The 17998-nt window shown below is 41.5% G+C and overlaps 1 protein-coding gene across 1 annotated transcript; it reads right to left on the reverse strand.

Annotated features, from left to right (window-relative positions):
• Window positions 1-255: 255 nt before the first annotated feature.
• Window positions 256-16338, reverse strand: LOC147436525 (DNA polymerase epsilon catalytic subunit A-like). The gene is made up of 50 exons (XM_086489399.1): window positions 15830-16338; window positions 15520-15585; window positions 15377-15436; window positions 15190-15285; window positions 14883-15043; window positions 14661-14764; window positions 14350-14567; window positions 14053-14139; window positions 13829-13963; window positions 13605-13727; window positions 13449-13532; window positions 13203-13367; window positions 12882-13058; window positions 12593-12706; window positions 12398-12502; window positions 12087-12205; window positions 11856-11997; window positions 11689-11783; window positions 11501-11606; window positions 11348-11427; window positions 11083-11259; window positions 10846-10933; window positions 10613-10693; window positions 10379-10522; window positions 9731-9826; window positions 9458-9658; window positions 9049-9103; window positions 8818-8960; window positions 8235-8728; window positions 7763-7913; window positions 7322-7519; window positions 7138-7212; window positions 6865-7055; window positions 6587-6770; window positions 6434-6498; window positions 6143-6275; window positions 5970-6071; window positions 5805-5888; window positions 5649-5723; window positions 5483-5542; window positions 5042-5292; window positions 4883-4931; window positions 3747-3907; window positions 3591-3657; window positions 3339-3500; window positions 3088-3264; window positions 2719-2940; window positions 1547-1653; window positions 1246-1438; window positions 256-1158 (listed from the first exon to the last, which is right to left on the reverse strand). Exons 1-50 carry the CDS (start codon window positions 16088-16090, stop codon window positions 991-993), a joined length of 6852 nt encoding a protein of 2283 aa, XP_086345525.1. The 5' UTR covers window positions 16091-16338; the 3' UTR covers window positions 256-990.
• Window positions 16339-17998: the final 1660 nt, after the last annotated feature.

The raw sequence follows: 17998 nt of genomic DNA on the forward strand, positions 1-17998 counted from the left end.
TCTCGAGAGAAATGCGTTGAAAAGTGAATCCGCCTTCAAGTTCCATTGGCCAGAGGCTTCAACCAACATTACTTGAAAAAACCAAATCAAGGAGGGACTCGAAAATCAAGAAAATTCTTCGGACAAAAATGGCATTGTGGCTTGAGTTGAGATAAAGGCATTAGCTAAAGATCTTATTTTAGCTCTAGAAATTGCTAATAATCGTAGGAACGTCCATAAGTGGGAAGGTGTAATGCTACTAGATCGCAAGCTGTATACTCATTTGCTTGATATTTTCACATACTGAAACGTTACAAGTTCTCTGAGAAAAAACATGGTGCGCTTTCTTTGCTCTTATGTCGTGGGCTGTACCCACAGTTTGGCTCTAGCTTGATCTTAGTGTTCATATCCTCACAGTAAATGACTGGAGCAATATAATCGAAGTGCTTTCTTCGCAAAATCATGGCAAGCGAATCAAAGACCAAGGCACTGACCTAATGGAAGAGACATCCTCTCTTTAAGCTAAAGAGAGTAAAGCCTCAGTCTTTGATAAGAAGCTTGATAATGGGATGATTTGCCTTGGTGGTACGAATGGGTCTTTTACCCCTGAAGCCTGTGCACATCTTCTGGTCTCGAAGAAAGCATTCACATGGCAAGAAGCTAACCTCCTCAAGAGGTCTAACTCTTGCTTGTTGGAAACCACGGTGAATGATGGAGCAGCATGCGGTTCGAGGAGCCATGAATCAGTACATCCATCAACAGTTGTAAACAATCATGTTCTCATCCATTCAGCGCTAGCTTTGACTGCCTTCAATGAGCTATAACTTCTCTTGCAGATGTTCTCCGTCCCACAAGGCCAACACACTCTCATCTCTCCATGCTGCACTCTCCCTTGGACTGCCCTCTATCCAAATCAAGGCCAAAAATCCTGCTAAGCAGTACTACACTTTGTACCACCACCATCCTTGAAAGCAGCAGACAAGTTGGTATTGAAGGTGGCATGTTCTTGCCTCAATGTGCTTCTAGGATCCAGGCCACAAACTCTTGCAAGAGCTCAAATTCGTGATAAATAGCTATGTTCAAGAACACTCGCATTCGTTCTTGGAAGCTAGCAAACGTCTCACTGCATTTAAAAGCTCCTGCACATGCACATTGTTCTGACAAATGCGAAGCTTTGACCTGACAAAGAAGATGGAAAGTTCAATTTATAGCGGCAGGCTGCCAATAGGCAGAAAATCATTTTGATCTTTTGTTATTTGCAGTTACCTGGCGGCACTTTGAGCAAATCAGGTCCTGCAAATGATAGAGACGCTCTCGTTGCCGGACTACTTGAATTAGTGCATTCTCAATCCATTCCTTGTCATACGGCTGGCCACATTGTGGGACCGAGCACCTCCAATCACGTTCCAGCAGAGCTGCATCTCGACATATATCAAGATCCCTACAATCATTACAATAACTGACACGGACAAAATTATTAGTGAAAACCCCTCTTTAAAACCCATTTTTTTGGACAAAGTATGACAATTGATGTGTTGGTACACAAATGATAAGACCAAAAACCTACCTGCAGATAACATTTGGAAGAGTGAATGAGAGGCACGGATCATGAAATTGGGCCTCTGGAGAGAATTCCTTTACTCGAACCAGCTTGAGAAGATTTCTTTTCATAACCTGTAAATTAGCAAGTACAGCAGCATGTCAGGGGACAGTGTCATCTGGGTCCCACCGAATTATGACGTCTTCCTTAATTTGAAGCTTTGTAAGCATGTCATGAAGTTTTCTCAACTTGTCTGGACAATACAAGCACGTTTTTGAAAGCACATGAGAATGAAATATAACTTATTGTAGTGCTTCATGATTTCTCAAGTGTGTTCTCTTGATGTGAGCCAATAAAGCGACACGACAACTATGATCAAAGTGGTCAGCTGCATCCCTTCACCCTGCCATCACTTGACCTTTCCTAATTAGACAAGCTATATGCCTAAGCTTTTTTAAAAGCCTGTGTTTTGGTGGGTTTCTGGCAGCATTCATGAGAATTATGTAGAGCAAAACGACAACGCAAACTGAAACATAGTCAAAACTACCATACACCTTTCCAGCTAATACTACTGAAAATTCCAGGTCATGCTACCTAATACAAGAAGGCAGTAATATGAGAAGGCAGCCACTAACTGCTTATTTTATGTAAATTGCAAACAGCCTTGATCCCAGCTGTTGGCTCCTGTTAGAAACTTGCATCATTTGGGTCACTCATAGACAACCGTTCATCAGCATTTGTTACGTTCTCCTGATGAAGCAGTGCACTGCAAAAATCTCCAAGACTCAACAATGTGGGAATGTCTCAAGGATCACCTTGGAAGATTTTTCTTATGGCTTACCTTCTAAACAGTCGACTATGAACAACCATCTCATGGTTTCCTTTAATAGCGGCCAGACGGCCAAGAACCATGTCTTTACCACAATGCGCTGTACTCAAGCGTCTCAAATTTTTATGTGATCCATGTAATGACATTTAGCAAAGCATTACATTAAAAGGATGTCGCAACAAGGAACAAGTGGCAAATGCTTAAGCCAACTAATGGCCAAAGCTTGGCATGGCTTACTGTTTCTGTGTGTTAATAATCCTATGAGCTTACAGGTCAAGCTTATGAAACTTTCTCACCCCTTCAACTTTACATGGTGCACTGTCTTTCTTTCACCATGAGCACATGCAGAAACCAAATTAACCATGCTTACCAGGGCCTCATACTGAACTCTTTGATCCAGGGAAAATACAGCATGGACATGTTTAATAAACTCTAAAGCTGGATCTCCCATATGAAGATGGGATCCTGCCAACTTTGGAAAATCACGTGCCAGTCCTGCCTCCATGTCTGAATCATCTCTTTGTTTGGCACTCATGTGACGCAGCACGTCTCTAACGATCCTAAGAAGCTTGTCTGTGAAATAGGAAGCAATCTGCAAAGTAAGAGATTAAACACATACACTCAGTCTTTGTCTAGAGAGGACGTGTTGAGCAGGATTTATCTGCAAAAAAAAATTTAACATCGTAACAGAAGCATCTCATTCATCTTCTGCCCTATGTGCGAACAAAAAAAATGTTACCTGATCTTTAAGAAAGGTTGACTCTGCAAGCTCGGCATTTGCAGCAGCAGCAACTGTTACAGATGGTGTGCAGGATGTGCTAGCAACAGCTTTAGCTGCAGCACGAAACTTTGCTTGCTCTTGTGCATGCTTCCAGGGTATATACAAAAATTCAGACACGATCACTATGAAGTAGTCCTGCAATACAGAATTCTCTCTGTGCAACCACTCTATAGCAGCAACTAAAATTTATCGACTTTGAAAATGCAGACCTGAGTCACTTTGGGCAGATACTCTGCAATGTTCCAGCTAGAAATTATGTCTGGTTGGGAGACTTCAAGGTCATTTTGTGATGAGTTGCTCTGTGACATCCGTTCACCACAGTTTGTATCTTGAAGCTGCAAGTCCTTGACTTGAATACCGCCATAATTATACTGCAAGAAACAGATATGTCAAATTACTGACACGAGCATGGCATTAAATTATAAATTGGACAAAGTTCTGAAAAAGAAGCAAAGTAGTACCTGATCCATGAAAAGAAGAGAGTGCCAATAGCGTTGAGGGTCCAATTCAATCCATTCAAAAAGATCCCTGTATCACAAAACATGGCATAAGCATGCAAAGACTAATACAGCATCCGGGAAAGAAATTTTGTCACTAGTCATTATCTGGCAAAATACCGTGTTTGAAGTGTCTTCACTAGGTATTCACAGTACCCCTGTGCTCCTTGGACATTTGTCTTTCCAGTTGCAATGATGATTCGAGAAAAGTCTGCAAACACAATGGTTGCCCCTAGCTTGCGCAATTCAGCTAGGAGCAGCGCAAAGACTTTTTGCATCACCTGCCATACAGACCAAAAAAATCACTCAAAAGATTCACTAATTTGTAGACTGTGCTGAGAATTTTGAGGAGAAGAAATTCTGAATGAAACAAAAAAAGAGGTTTCGTTAAGCTCAAAACAACCTACAGAATTTGAGTGTGTCAAATAACTGAAGATTCTAATAAAAACATCAGAACTGGCGGTGCACTATGTGTGGCTTGGACAGTGTGCCTGTTATCAGGAAAACCAATTTCTAATTTGAGACAGCCACCTACCTTGATTATCAGCCAGATGTCAGAACAAAATCATGGACTCCCAAATTTGATGCTGGATACATGAGCATCCAATCCCTTGCAGGTTACGTAAACCCAAACTGTCATTATTCACTACACTTCTTTATTTGAGAGGAAACCCTTCCAGAAAATACTTTAGAGTGTGCACTATGAAGAGATCTCTCCGTTCCAATACTTTGGCACCCAGAGACCCAAGTGTGCAAATGACGAGTATGGTGTGGGACAGAACGAGCGGCTTACATGCTGGAAGCCAGACATCAGTCATCCTAGTTCCCAATTTTGTGTCATTTATACTTGTTGAATTTGCAGCTTGTTGTCCTTGGTTACTCTTTTTGGAGTCTCATGTTTTGAACTATGTTTTGAGTCTCATGGGCCCCTTCGGTCTTCTGCATGCATTATTTCTCTTCTTAGTATAAATAGCAAGAGCCCTTGGAAGGTAAACACAGGAAGTGGATGTATATGTCCCCTCTCAAGGGAGTCCAAGGACCTCCAAGTTCTGATGAAGCACATGCAAGGACACAAGAAACCCATTTGTGGACCAGCAATACATATACTAGGAGACCAAATTGTTGTGCCAGACGAGCCATGTACAGCCTTAGTCCAGCGGACAGTGTAAGCATAGGCACAGTTTTATGTAAAGTGGGGTAGAACAGAACTAGAACAGATCGTTTGAGTATTAGGAGTGTGATGAAAATTGTTTTACCTTATGTAGGACACGATGGAGAGCAGGATCATGTAGTTTAGAATGAGGACTGCATCATGAAAATTATATCGGGCTGAGCATTGAATGCATCTTTGATTACACATTCCAAAACATCCAATGCTTACAGATAGATAATTATCCCTTTGAAATAGAACATACCTGCACAACCATCGATACAGGTGCTGAAGCAGTGCATCCGCAAATACATTACCCGAGTTGACCGCATCAGCTACCCAGCCCTGCACCATTTGCTTAAGAACACGGAAGGCTGTAGCACAAGAACTGCTTTCATCCCAGGTAGCAGATTCACCACTTGACTTTGCATCAAGCTCAAAGCCTAGGAGAGCTCCTCCTTCCATCTCATTGATTTGATTACACTTAAGTAAAGCATTCACAGCAAGATGAAGAACCTGCACTTCAACAAGCATTAACTTCAGTGTTTGTAACAGTAGAGCGAGACTGGCTAGAAATAAGAGGGAGATTTTTGCAATATTAATTGGTTGTAAAAAGGGCGTTCAGGACCATAAGGTGCTTTTTGCCAATTCATGCAACTAGTCTAATACATATACATATACTAGTATCCGGGTCTTGAAGTAAGACCTTGAGCTCTATGACAATACTCCTGTAAGCACCTGCAAATATCAGAGAAGGCTGTTGTACCTGCACCTCCAAAACGAAGAAGTCATGTGAATGAAGGTTTTGACCTTTCACAAAATCAACTGGCTTTGATCAACATATGGAGCTCTCTTGGCCAAAGCAATTTTACCTCGTCTGCAAAGCTGGGTTCTTCTTCTGGAATGCCTCCAAGATCAGGCACCCCATCTTCAGATACCCAAAGCACCTGGAAAGTATGTCAACAAACTGTTAAAATAATAAAAATTTGTGCCTCTATTGACATTTGCATCATGCTGTAAACACTGACTTGTTGATGATCACGAAGGGCGCGAGCATAAAAGCTGTCCGCTGTGGAAAGGATCCAGTCTGAATCAAAATTTCCCAGAGGCACCTGAGTAAGAAGTTAAAGAGATCTTTGATGTGATTATGGAGATTGAAACAAAATCAATCAGACCACTTTTGAGAGAATTACATGTGCGTAATTGGAAAGTCTCATTCTTTCTTGAAGCCAAGAAGACGAAGCAAAACAACGTTGAATGGCTATCTTTGAGGCCGAAGGCTGCCACCCTAGTGCCTGCAAGCAGAAGGAAATTAAGCTGGTCCTATCATGAAAATCGCCATTAAAAGCAATTTAATTTTGCATACCGGAAATTGGCTGTCCCGAGCATTGCAAGCAACTTCAATGCTTGGAAGTTCAGCAAGAATTGGGATAGATTTTATAGTCTGTTCTTTACTGGGGCATTCTATGACAGCAAGGGTTGGTCCTCTGTAGCGTTCCCTGTTTAGTCAAAAGCAGTTTCATGAGGAGTTCTTCACTCAATTGAGGGATAATGCTCCATTTGATAATCAACAAGAGGTCCTTTCAGAGTCAGTTCAAAGTGTTAGCAAAAAGCACATGGACTTTACTATTGGACACATCTCAATCAAGACATATACCTGTAAGCAGCCAAAGTTCTCTGAATTTGTCTACCTGCCTCTGTACTGTTTGACACGTAATCAACCTGGAGATAAGGACAATAAGTTGTGTAGCATGCCAAGGATTTCAGTTGCCATGAAAGTATTAAGCTATATCATTCCACTATCCAATACCTTGAATACCAAGTCCAGGCTTTCAAGTCCATTTGAAGTTGAACTTGTTTGGGCAGCATCACGAAACTGCTTTTCAAGTTGTGCGATCGACACTTCCTTGTTATTAAAGGGATTAACAACAACAATTGATATAGTGCTCGATGACGGTGTGTACAGAGCATACAAGCCTCTCACATCCGATGCACTGTAAAATACAATGTTATGAGCCTCTAGTAACTTTCTGATGTAATTTCATTTCTTGCCCCTTTGTATCTACAGGTCAAGAGGTGTAAGAATACCTGTGGTAAAGATACAAGAAGGAGAGTGCCTCTGATATGTACGGACATTCTGTTGTAGTCTTCATCACTAGATCCTCCAAAGACCAACTATCTTGAAGTCCCTGCTGGGAAGCTTTTTTGTCAACACTGCACACACAGCCAAGCTGCATGACTGCATGAAAAGTGAGAGGCATTTTTGTTTCGTAAACCCCCTGTTGCAGAACAAAAATGAGTCCAAGAAGATATAATTGTGTTGATTGCAGTAAAATTTCAGTTGCATGATATGCAGCATACCTCAACCTCTGGATCTGCAAGATGAGCAGCAAGCTTCCTCCCTGCAGCCTTGAATTGCCGCTCTTCAACCACCACCTGTCAAAACTTATCTTCCCTATTATGTAATTGAAGTGAAATGAAAGATGGAAAAATGGTTGCACAAAGTTACCAATTTGGCTCAAATTTGAATCCACTGCTCCCTTACCTCAATAAGATTAAAAGAAGGACGAGCATGCGGCAAAATCCGGGAAACTCGCCTTCCTGGATGTCCTTCTGCAAGAGAAGCCCTTGTATTGATGAAAAATTGTCTTGGAACTTTGATTGGAATCTTGAACATGTCCCCTCCTGCCATAACCCAAGCAACAAACTCTCCGGGTTCCTGGCCAGTGGTCATTTGAAGAATCTGTATGCAGAACACGTTTTGAAAAAAACAGGGAGAATTTAAAGTGAAGGCTTGAAATTCTTAGGACAAAGTGGGAGGACTTGAAGAGGCAGACAAATGCCCTTCAAGCCATTGAGCATAGAGAGATTGATTAATGAACAGAAAGGTGAGGGATGGAGTGCTCTTGGTGGCCTTCGTGAGTGAGAGACAAAGGAGTGCACACAGAAAGGGCGAGAAAGGGTTGCACAATCAAAAGCATGATACCTGCCAGTGAGAATGTAATAAGGCTGCCTCCCTATTCCGAAAATAGGCCCCTACTCCAGTCTGATTTTTTGTCCCTCTTAGAGGTCTCTCCACAGTAAAGGCCTTGGACCTCTCTAGCCGGGCACTTACATTCTCTGCAAATCCATCTTGCCTGCAAAAGAACAACTACTAGATAAGTTTAGCTCAAAATGACCAAAGCAACAAGTTGCAATCGAAGCAGGAATGGTGAGAGTGCTGGGCCAAAAGCTAGGATTCTCTTTTCTTCAGCAATTTCAATCAGAATGACAGCAGCTGTATTCCACTAGTCATCTCTAATCAGTCTCTACAACTTGCTACAAGATTGAAAATCCAAAATTTTGTAACGATGTTCTGCTGAGCAATCCAACATTTTCACATGTTTGTTCTGTTACAGAATCAGGCTTGGTTTGATTGAAAAGAATTCATGGCATTTCAATAATGTCAACATGATTACCTCTGTCGTTTTCTTCTTTCCCTCATTTCTCGCCATTTGCGCTTCTTTTGTTCAAGCCACTGCTCGTAGTCCTCGCATTTCTCTTCAACTTTATCCTCTGCTCCATTTTGATGCTGAGAATCCGTAAGGATGCCTGCTTTCTGTCTTGAATCGTGACTCAAATTGGCAGGAATCAATCTTAGCCCTTGCCTAGTTGACTCATTAACACAAGCCTTGCTACTTTGAAACGTTTTAATAACTGTTCTAAGGCCTGCACTAGGGATGTTCTCTTTATTACTACCAAAATCTTCCATATCAACGTCTGTTCTAAGATGAGCATCCTTCTTCCCACCCATTTTACCAGTTTCACTGCCTGAACTTAATAAACTATCTTTAGTTTTAAGTTTAGCACTAAGCATATCAGAGATATTCCTCTGCCGATATTTATCATTTTTTTCACGAATTTTTTTCCACAACCAATCTGGATGTGAGACCCTCGGAACTGGATTTGTGACCTGTAATACAATGAATGTACAATGATCGGTAGTGAATTTCAACAAGACTATAGCTAGTATTTGTCTCAGTAAGCAGAAAATCAAGGAACCTTTTGCATCGCAGCAGGTATGGAAATAATTTTTTGAATTGCAGAGCCAAGACGTTGGCGGTAATACTCCCAGTCCACTATCGATCGTATTGTGGCATCTGAAGGGACTTTACACCACTTTCTCAGAAATGCCTTTGTTACTTCTGCAGTGTATTCACGAGTAACCCTAATCAAAGGCCTGCTTAATTGAAAAATGGCATTCCAAAGAATTTGTGCTAGCATAGAGCTTGCCTGGTTCAGTCTCAAAAATTGCTACAGGTATGGCACGTTCACTGACAGGTGCCCCCTGCCAAAATCTTCCCTAGTAAGTACCAGATGCAAAATTGAGGAGATGACTTCAAAAGACAAAACTTGCTTCTTTTCCATTCGTGCAACTAGTACACTCATTTAATTCAAGTGAGACTAACATACTTTTTGAAGCTCAAACAACTTATCACAATAGCTTCACTGGCAACATAATCCATACAGCAGGCAAGACAGCATTTCTTCTTTAAGAGAGATTGCAGAAGTAGAGACTTGTTGGCACATATATGACAACACATCTCTATTGTAGGAGTGGGGAAGCTGCCAAACAATCAGTGATTTGATAATGCTCCTTGGAAGATACATGCCAAAGTATAGTTGTTATGTGGAAAAAAACCTGGGGGTCTTTAGCGACAATATATCGGCAGCTAAGCCCTTTGTCTTTCACCATATCAGAACCCAAAAAATCTGCTAGTCTTTTGGCGGTTGTGACAGCACATGACTTCTGCTCCCCATATTCTGCTAAGGACTTGCTCATTGTGCTTGATTCAGATATGTAGTCCAACAGCTCGCTGTCGACAATGTCTACTCCATGGTTCTGCAAGCATCAAGGGTTGCCTGTCATACAGCAAAGCGAAGAATTTGCCTTTTAGAAAGTCATTGGTTTTACCTCGAGAAGATCTAGCCATCGGTTAGCAACTGATGCGACGGCATCATAGCACTGTTCTAGTGTCTCACCACACAAAAACTTTTCAAACACTTCGGCCTGAAATCATATAAACAAATGCTTGAAAAAATTACATTTGAAAGACGATAGATTTTACCTTCAATAACATCCTCTTTCTGATTAGGAAAAACCAGGCACCATGGCCATAAGAAGTCTACTGTTATGGTGCAATGCAATGAATGGCATTTACATGTTTACAACAGTTTATTGACAAATAGGGAACCAAGTCTGGTCTTTTTATCCCTGATGTGGGGAAAATAAGACCATGCAAAGTCGAAGCTTCACTACAATTCTTTGCCATCTTCAGTGGTAAGAACTCGTCAGCAGAGCCACAAGATTTACAATGTATATCATTTAATTCCAAGTTGAATTTACTATTATAGATGACAATCCTGCAGGTTAGCAACTCCAAACAATGAAATTTAACTTGAAATCATAAAGGTTAGTTAAACAGGAGGCTATCTCTAAAAAACATACGCTTCCATACTTTAAAGCAATTGGCTCCTGTCTAGAATCAGGGACAACTTTAATCCTCCACAAGGTTATCATCTCTATTGCCTACACAGTTGCAAAATATTCTGAAGCACTTACTTGAAAGACCTTGATAAGTTTCAACTCTCCACGGCGCTTGACTTCAAAACCTTTCAGCTCGGCCAGAGTGCCATCATGATTAAACACAGCATATCTTTTCTTTATTTGTACTCCTTCTGCCTTGGACGCTGGCAAGATCATAGCCTTCATGGCACAAACTTCTTGTTGGTTTAGGCCATCATCATCTCACTTTAAGCTAAAAAACACGTTTCATGCTTATCATAAAAGCCTCACCTTGTAAGGCCCATCAACCTCAAACTCAATGGAGCATTCGCTTCTCGTTGTGTATGTTCTTTGCACAGGATCTGTTAGAGTCTGCACACAAAAAAAGCATCAGCTACAAACTAGCTGGTACATACATGACCCTGGTAATTAAGGAAGCCCAGATTTTAACACCATCAAATTGATAGAAAGCTGATCAGCAAGCATGTTATCAATCAGTATTGAATCAAATAAGGCCATTTTACCTGATATTGATCATTTGTGTTGTTTAGTGCTACATCCACATTAAGCATGACACAGGGATATGAAATGGTCAGCTTCTTTTTGGGATCACTGCACAATTAAACCAAGAATACAACAAGGAAGAGTTGACAAATGAGCAGATCTGCAATCAAACAGACAGATTGTGCAAAATGAGAGAAAAGCAGACTCAGAATATTGCAAAAGTTAGTTATACATAGATCCTGGTCAGGTGGTCACACCTAGATTTGAATACAAAATTCTCTGGAAAAGATCCTGGCAGGGCACACCATATTCCATCTGTATCAAGCTCCAAAGGCTTCCCAATCTGATCTACCAATACACGAGCATTTTGGATTATCTTGGCCCCAGTGTAAGTAACAACTCCAGCCATTTCCATTGAGTACCACCTTGCACCCCTACAACAAACAAGTGGAAAATTATTACAGTCAAACTACTCATTGGAAGGAAACTCTACAGAATTGAGGTGCAGAATGAAGCATTTACTTGCGCATGACATAGCCATAGAATGAGTTCAGAATACACTTGTGTGCAAGCTGCAATGAGTCGTATAGAACAACCATGTCCTGCATGAGCAAAGTTGGTGAAACTATATCATTAAATGCTGAGACTAAAATTGCACAAATGCTCTTTCTTGACCTTAGCCTCTTGAATTTTCACAAGGTTTTCACTGGCTTTTGCATCTCCAAGCTTTCCTTTCCATACTTTATTCAAGCCTTTGTATTCATAGCGTCGATCTCTAAAGCTGTTATAGTATGCCCGAAGTGTTAAATTGCAGCAGACAAAATAGAGCTATTATTAAAATCTAGGCACCACTAGCTTTCTACCTGCGCACAGTATCTACGTAAAAGGGGTTTTCACGCATGCAGATGCCGGCCACCCTGCGTTCCGCAGTTGGCTTGTCAAGAACCCTCTTGTATACCTGGAGATCAAATAATTATCAAAATAGGGGCCATCAAGAAGAGCCATATTGTTGCGTAAGTTATGCAAGAACCTTCTGACAGTATTTCTTCAAGCGCTCTTTCAGCTTTGTTTGCTGCTCCTCTTTTGGTAAATCACGAAAGTACTGTGCTGCTTGCCCATCTGCAGATGTAAATTGCTCGGACTCAATCTGGTTCTTTAAATGATAATACTCACTGTCAAGCAACATTGAAGTTGAGTGATAATCCATTTCCATATGTCTGAAACCAGATAAAGATAGAGAATTTGAAGTGTATGGAAGCACCTGCGTTTTGCCATATAAGACTCCCCTCTCCATACCCACTCCAAATGACGGAGGCAAGCTTTTCCAGGTCGATTGAAATCACACGCAGCACACACATCATCTGAGACAATTGAAGGAGGCTGGAAACCATGATATAGAATGCAACCATTATCAGCTTAACAAATGCGACTGCGGATTCAAAGCAAGCAGTCACAAACTTAGAGACACCATAATTCTTCGAAAAAAGGTTATTCATGCACCATCGGCCGGTTTCTTGTAGGCAACTAAATATAGATTGAACATTAAAGCATCTTTATCCACTGTCTGATTACCTGCAAGCGATTTGTCAAGATGATGTTTGGATACATAGCTGCAACATCCAAATGATAGATCAAGGGACACTCTTCTCTATTTGGCAAATCATGAAGCGCTTGTAACTGGAAAATATAAAGAGTGTAGTTTCAAATCATGCATAAGATGCACTCAAAGGCAGGAATTGAATGCTTGTCATTAAAAGCTCATACTACCTGTCTTTTGATATCCTGCTTCACATCATCATAATTGATAACTGAGTTGAAATCCATTTTTCCTTCAACTTCAATGGCATACCGCAAGTCTCTGTCCAGATTGTCTATAAGTTGCTGCACGAGAAAAGTGAGATACCTGAGTTTGACTACTCAAAAGCGCACACATGAGATGGGCGATAGTCACTGGTAGCAATTGTGCAGCACTAACAAGACCACAAGCATAAATCCTTATGCTTCATTTACAATGTATAAAAAGATCCTTTAAAATGAAGAGAAACAGATGCAAGACCTGGTAAGCTTCAGGAACAAGACGAAATCGTGTTGGTAAGTCAGATCGAAATACACCACTTTCAAGACACTCAACATGACCCCCGATGTACGTTTCACTTTCAAGAAGCCTCCCCTTGTAGAATTTTTCTGATTCAGCCTGATGCTTATTTGGGCAAATAATATTTGCCTTGAATGCCTGCAAATTAGATCAAAGCTACACTTATGCAGTCAAATACAGCATCACAATGTACTCCTGAAGCAAAAAAATTAAAATCTGAGCCCTCAGTGCTCAAATAAACGATCATGAAAAGATTGAAAGCGTCCTCCTTCTCCCTTCTACCTGAACCATGAGAAGCATTTCACACAACGTCCCACTTCCCTTGCGCAATACTTCATCTGGTGGCATAGGTATGATGGTTGCCAAAGAAAAAATAAAAGGATGTACATAGGTCATGTACAGAAAGTATGTGGCAACTGCATCTGAAACTGAGTATGATGCCATGGTCTGCAGAATTTAGAGCAGAAACATTACGATAAGTTCATAACACATGCTGTTGTACATTAAGAGGACTCCTTGTTTCACTACCTGAGGCTGTTCCATGGCAAACCGAACCATATCCTCAGGATTCACCTCTAAGGGATCATAGCCAAGCTTTGCCTTGGTAACAGCCTGCGACATGCTACAGCAAGGTTAGTCATCACAAAGGTGGAGTTATTTAATAATTCTCTGGAGCATCTTGACCTTTAAGCCTTGGCTGCCTTGAGGTAAATAGCTGTCCCGCTTCACCCATGCAAAACAGTCGAGATGGCAAGCGAACTTTCCACGGCATTCCCCTTGAATGGGATCACAACGAAAACCTATCTCCTGCAGAAAATTCATAAAAGAAAGACGATGAAATTCCCAAACCCAATTTTCAATAAGTCTATAAAAGGATACTTAATTGGTTGAATGTGACAAAGCTCTACCTCTGACATTTTCATCCCATGGTGCTTTGCTCTGGCTTCCAAAAATGGCCAATCAAAAAAATCACCGTTGTAAGTGACATAAATCCCTGGTTTGACTTCTTGCATGTGGCTAAACCAGCCCAGCAACAACTCTTTCTGAGAGGTTGCAAGAGCATCAGATGATAAGCACCACCCAAAACAAAAGAGATTTTCCCAAAAAATTGGCACACGACAATACTGTTTACCTCGTTGGTCACATTTGTAACCTTGAACTGTCCTTCAAACTCGGGCTTTGGAGTATACTCCAAATTGTCAATATCTTGGCCCACACACTGCGTCATTGACTCCATATCAAATTTAGGCAAACAGTAACATCAAAAGTTTTACTAGTCCATTTGCAAAAACCAGATAGATTTAATACAATAATTTAGTCCATATAAACCACCTAAGGCAGAATAGAGCTTTTGACTTCCTTAACTGATTGAAATGACTCTTGATTTAGATGTTCTGTACAAGATCAAGTCATGATATCACATTCTCACCTCCCGATTGACGATCAGATAGCCTTCACCGTCGATCATATATGAAATCATCATCACCATATCGTATGAAGCATCAGGGAACTTCAAAGGGAGCTTTGTAGTTTCAATATCAAAAGCACAAACACGAACTTCAGCTCGCTGAAGAAGATCAGAACGTCTTTCTAGCTTTATATTAGATGACTCAACCTCCACTGTATACCATTGACCACACCTGACGTCTGCATTATGGATAAAAATAACAAGCTATTAGTCCATCAAGTTCTCTTTGAAGACAATTACGGACACTCAGATGTTGAGGCAAGAACACATACCATTATCAATGGCAAAACGTACATGGTAAGGTACATCATACTCTCGTATATCGATCAGAAAATCCAGATAATCCTGAGCTTTAGTCTGATTATTTTTATGATCGCTGCCAACATGCAAACTCTGTGAGCATTATTAGGATTGTGTCGCACCAACTATATCCTCTTTGGCAATATACCCTGACTTAAGCTCGAGATAATGTCAAGTACATGACTGGGAATCACCTGGTGCTGTAAAGGAATGACTCGTATGCCTCTGCAGCTTCCAATTTTGCCTGATTTCTCTCAACAACTGGCATAAGATCACTCTTCACTTGGGTCAGGTTCTGAACCGTATCAAAACTGACCTTCAGAAATGTTCCTTGAAGGCCAGACAGATGATTCTTCTGTTATTCAATACCAATGGTGAGAATTTGTATCAGCAAGCAAAAAGGTCCAGATTTGATTTTCATGAGTAAGGCAAGCAAAATCCTTTTTAAAAAGACTGTGTCGTATTAAAGAAAAGAAGCATAGAAAATAAGAAGAAACACACCAGATCAAGATCCTCTTTCTCAACAATCTGGATATTTGCTATAGCTCCTTCATATCTGCGTCGTAGATAGGCTTCAACCTCCAACTCAAGCCCCCGCTGCCAAGATGAAAACACCCCTCAGTTTACTTGTCCAATTGTGAAGACAAAAGCTTCTACCAATCAAAGGAGAAGATTTAAACAAGAAAACCTTGGTTGCCAAGTAGAAATAAGGAGCAAACTTAAATTGAGACTTGAAAGTGGATCCATCCTGCAAGAGAATTTGACAGACATTCATAGACGGTAGTTTTAGCAAACCTCCAGCATTAATTTTCAATGTTACATGTTACAAACCTGGCACATGAAGTATAGATCCACACAGCTGTATGTCTGTGAGGTCTCGGGATCATCCAGAGATGACTGAAATATAAAAGAAGAAAATCATAGGTTTCATCACCTTAATATGCCAAACTCAAGCCATATAAAAACCAAAATGTGCTCAGAAAGTGGTTCTATGCATCAACATTCAATTGGAGTTGAAAAATAATCAATTCCTCTTCATAGACAACAAGTGACTGCTGAAATGATGCAAAAAAATGCGTGATACGCTAGAGGAGACTTGCACAAACGGAGGCAAAGCTTGAGATTAGGACTCAGAAATTACAGGTGACAGGGTGACAAGCCATCCAAGGCGAGGCTCCCCTTCACTGAAGGCATCAAAACCTAGTCTGGACTCAAGGGCATCCTGCGCATTACGTTGCCGAACGCGTGATCTACCAACTCGGCGGACAGAATCATTGCCAATTGTAGCATTAGAAGTAGGCTCCTGCCTTGATCCTTTTCCACGCCCTCTGCCCACAGTTCCATCACTACCTGGACGAAAAAATCCTCTGCCTCCCCTGCTGCCTCTCCCTCTTTCGCTCATCTCGAAGGCTTCTTGACTTCCTTGATCTCCTCAATTTTGTTAGGTCTGCTCACAGAACCCGCTCCATCGCTATCCTGGAAGCTCTACCTGCGCGTCTACCGGCAATGTGAGGGACCGCAGCTGTGGGGATCTTGTCAAACCATCCAAGACCCAAAAATGGCAGCTCTATGACCAACGTTTCATTTCATTCTCTCACACGCTCTCTCTCTCTCTCTCTCTCTCGGAGTGGAAAGCGCGCGAAGAGTTTTGAGTTATTTGGCGGGGACCTGCTTCATCACGAGAAATGAAATGAAATGAAATGTTATATTAACGTCTTCATAAGGCCAAAGTGACTTATGAGACCAGAAAGTTACAATGTGGTGGATCTGATACAAAGTCAGAGTAACAAGATGACAAATGACAAAATGAGAGAGCGTTCCCACATACCGCATAACAGATCGATGTAAAATGATGGGGTATCCAGAAAGAAAGGAGCATCTGTGTAGTGTGTTAGTTGGGTCATGTAAGTGGTGAAAATGGAGCGCTATCGCTAATAAATGTAAACAAGCATGAAATACACAGCTAGCTCGATCTTGTGTCTAAATGGGGGTGTAAGATGATATACATCAAAGATGGTGGCATGAGAGAGAGAGAGAGAGAGAGAGAGAAATGAAATGAAATGTTATATTAACATCTTCAAAAGGCCAAAATGACCTATGAGACCAAAAAGTTACAATTGGTGAATCTGATACCATGTCTGAGTACGGAAATTACCAGGTTACAAAGTTACCAAGTTACAAAGAACTAACACTAAAACACTAAGGCACTAAGGGGAAAGGGAATAAAAAGGGGGGGGGGGGGGGGGGGGGGGGGGGGGGGGGTTTGTGGGTTCAGATGAAATCTCTCATCGGTCGTTGTCGAATCTCATCGACTTCCTCCATGGTCAGAACTCTGGTTGGGCGTCTTGCATGTCGAGCTAGAGTGATCTGTATCTTCTGTTGCAACCTTTGTCGGTAGTGGGAGACCCCCCGAGGTCGTGGACGTCTGGATCTGCCAAGTTCAGTGGCTCTGTCAAGCAGTGTACCTCTAGTATGAGTAGGCTGTAATGACTGCTCCATTTTCTCTCCTCTGTCTGGTGTAAAGAACTCTGTGATTCGTCTCTGAGACTGTCTTTCCCCTGATGTCCTCGGCAAGCTCTCCCTAAGTCTGCGCAGCTCTAGCAAGAACAATCCGAGACACTTCTGATCCTTGTATCTCATGACTCTAGAAAAAGGTCCGAACCCTTCTCTAAACAAGCAGTGGAAGCGTCCGCGTATCTCATAGTATGCCGGGCAGTGGCATGTGTAGTGCAGTTCTGTCTCTAGCTCTAAGTTACAAAGGTGACATATCCTAGCTCCTACCAGCACCCCTCGGAATCGACCAGTCTCGATCTGGAGTTGATGTGAGGATGTGCGTATCTGTCCAATAGCGCATCTTATTCCATGAGATAAGTGTGTATCCATGTATGGTGGCCTAGTCACAAATCCGTCCTCCGTGAGTTGGAGAAGATGCTCTCTGTAGAAGGCCATCTTCGTGCCCAACTCCTGTGTCGGTTGTATCCATGTGCTCTTGGTATTTAGTTGAATCAGATCTTGACGTATGAGCCTGGTGATCTCTGTCCGTGTGAGAGACAAGGAGGGTGCATCCAAGGAGTATTGAAGCGGAGGTAATCTATCCATATTGAGACCATGCGACTGGAAAGAGAGAGAGAGAGAGAGAGAGAGAGAGAGAGAGAGAGAGAGAGAGAAATGAAATGAAATGAAATGTTATATTAACGTCTTCAAAAGGCCATAATGACCTATGAGACCAGAAAGTTACAAGGTGTAGAGAGAGAGAGAGAGAGAGAGAGAGAATAAAGAAAACTTCAATCTAGGTTCAAAAAAGGTATAA

Source organism: Adiantum capillus-veneris, chromosome 18 (genome assembly GCF_014529385.1).
Source record: "Adiantum capillus-veneris isolate H3 chromosome 18, ASM1452938v2, whole genome shotgun sequence".
Lineage (NCBI taxonomy): Eukaryota > Viridiplantae > Streptophyta > Polypodiopsida > Polypodiales > Pteridaceae > Adiantum > Adiantum capillus-veneris.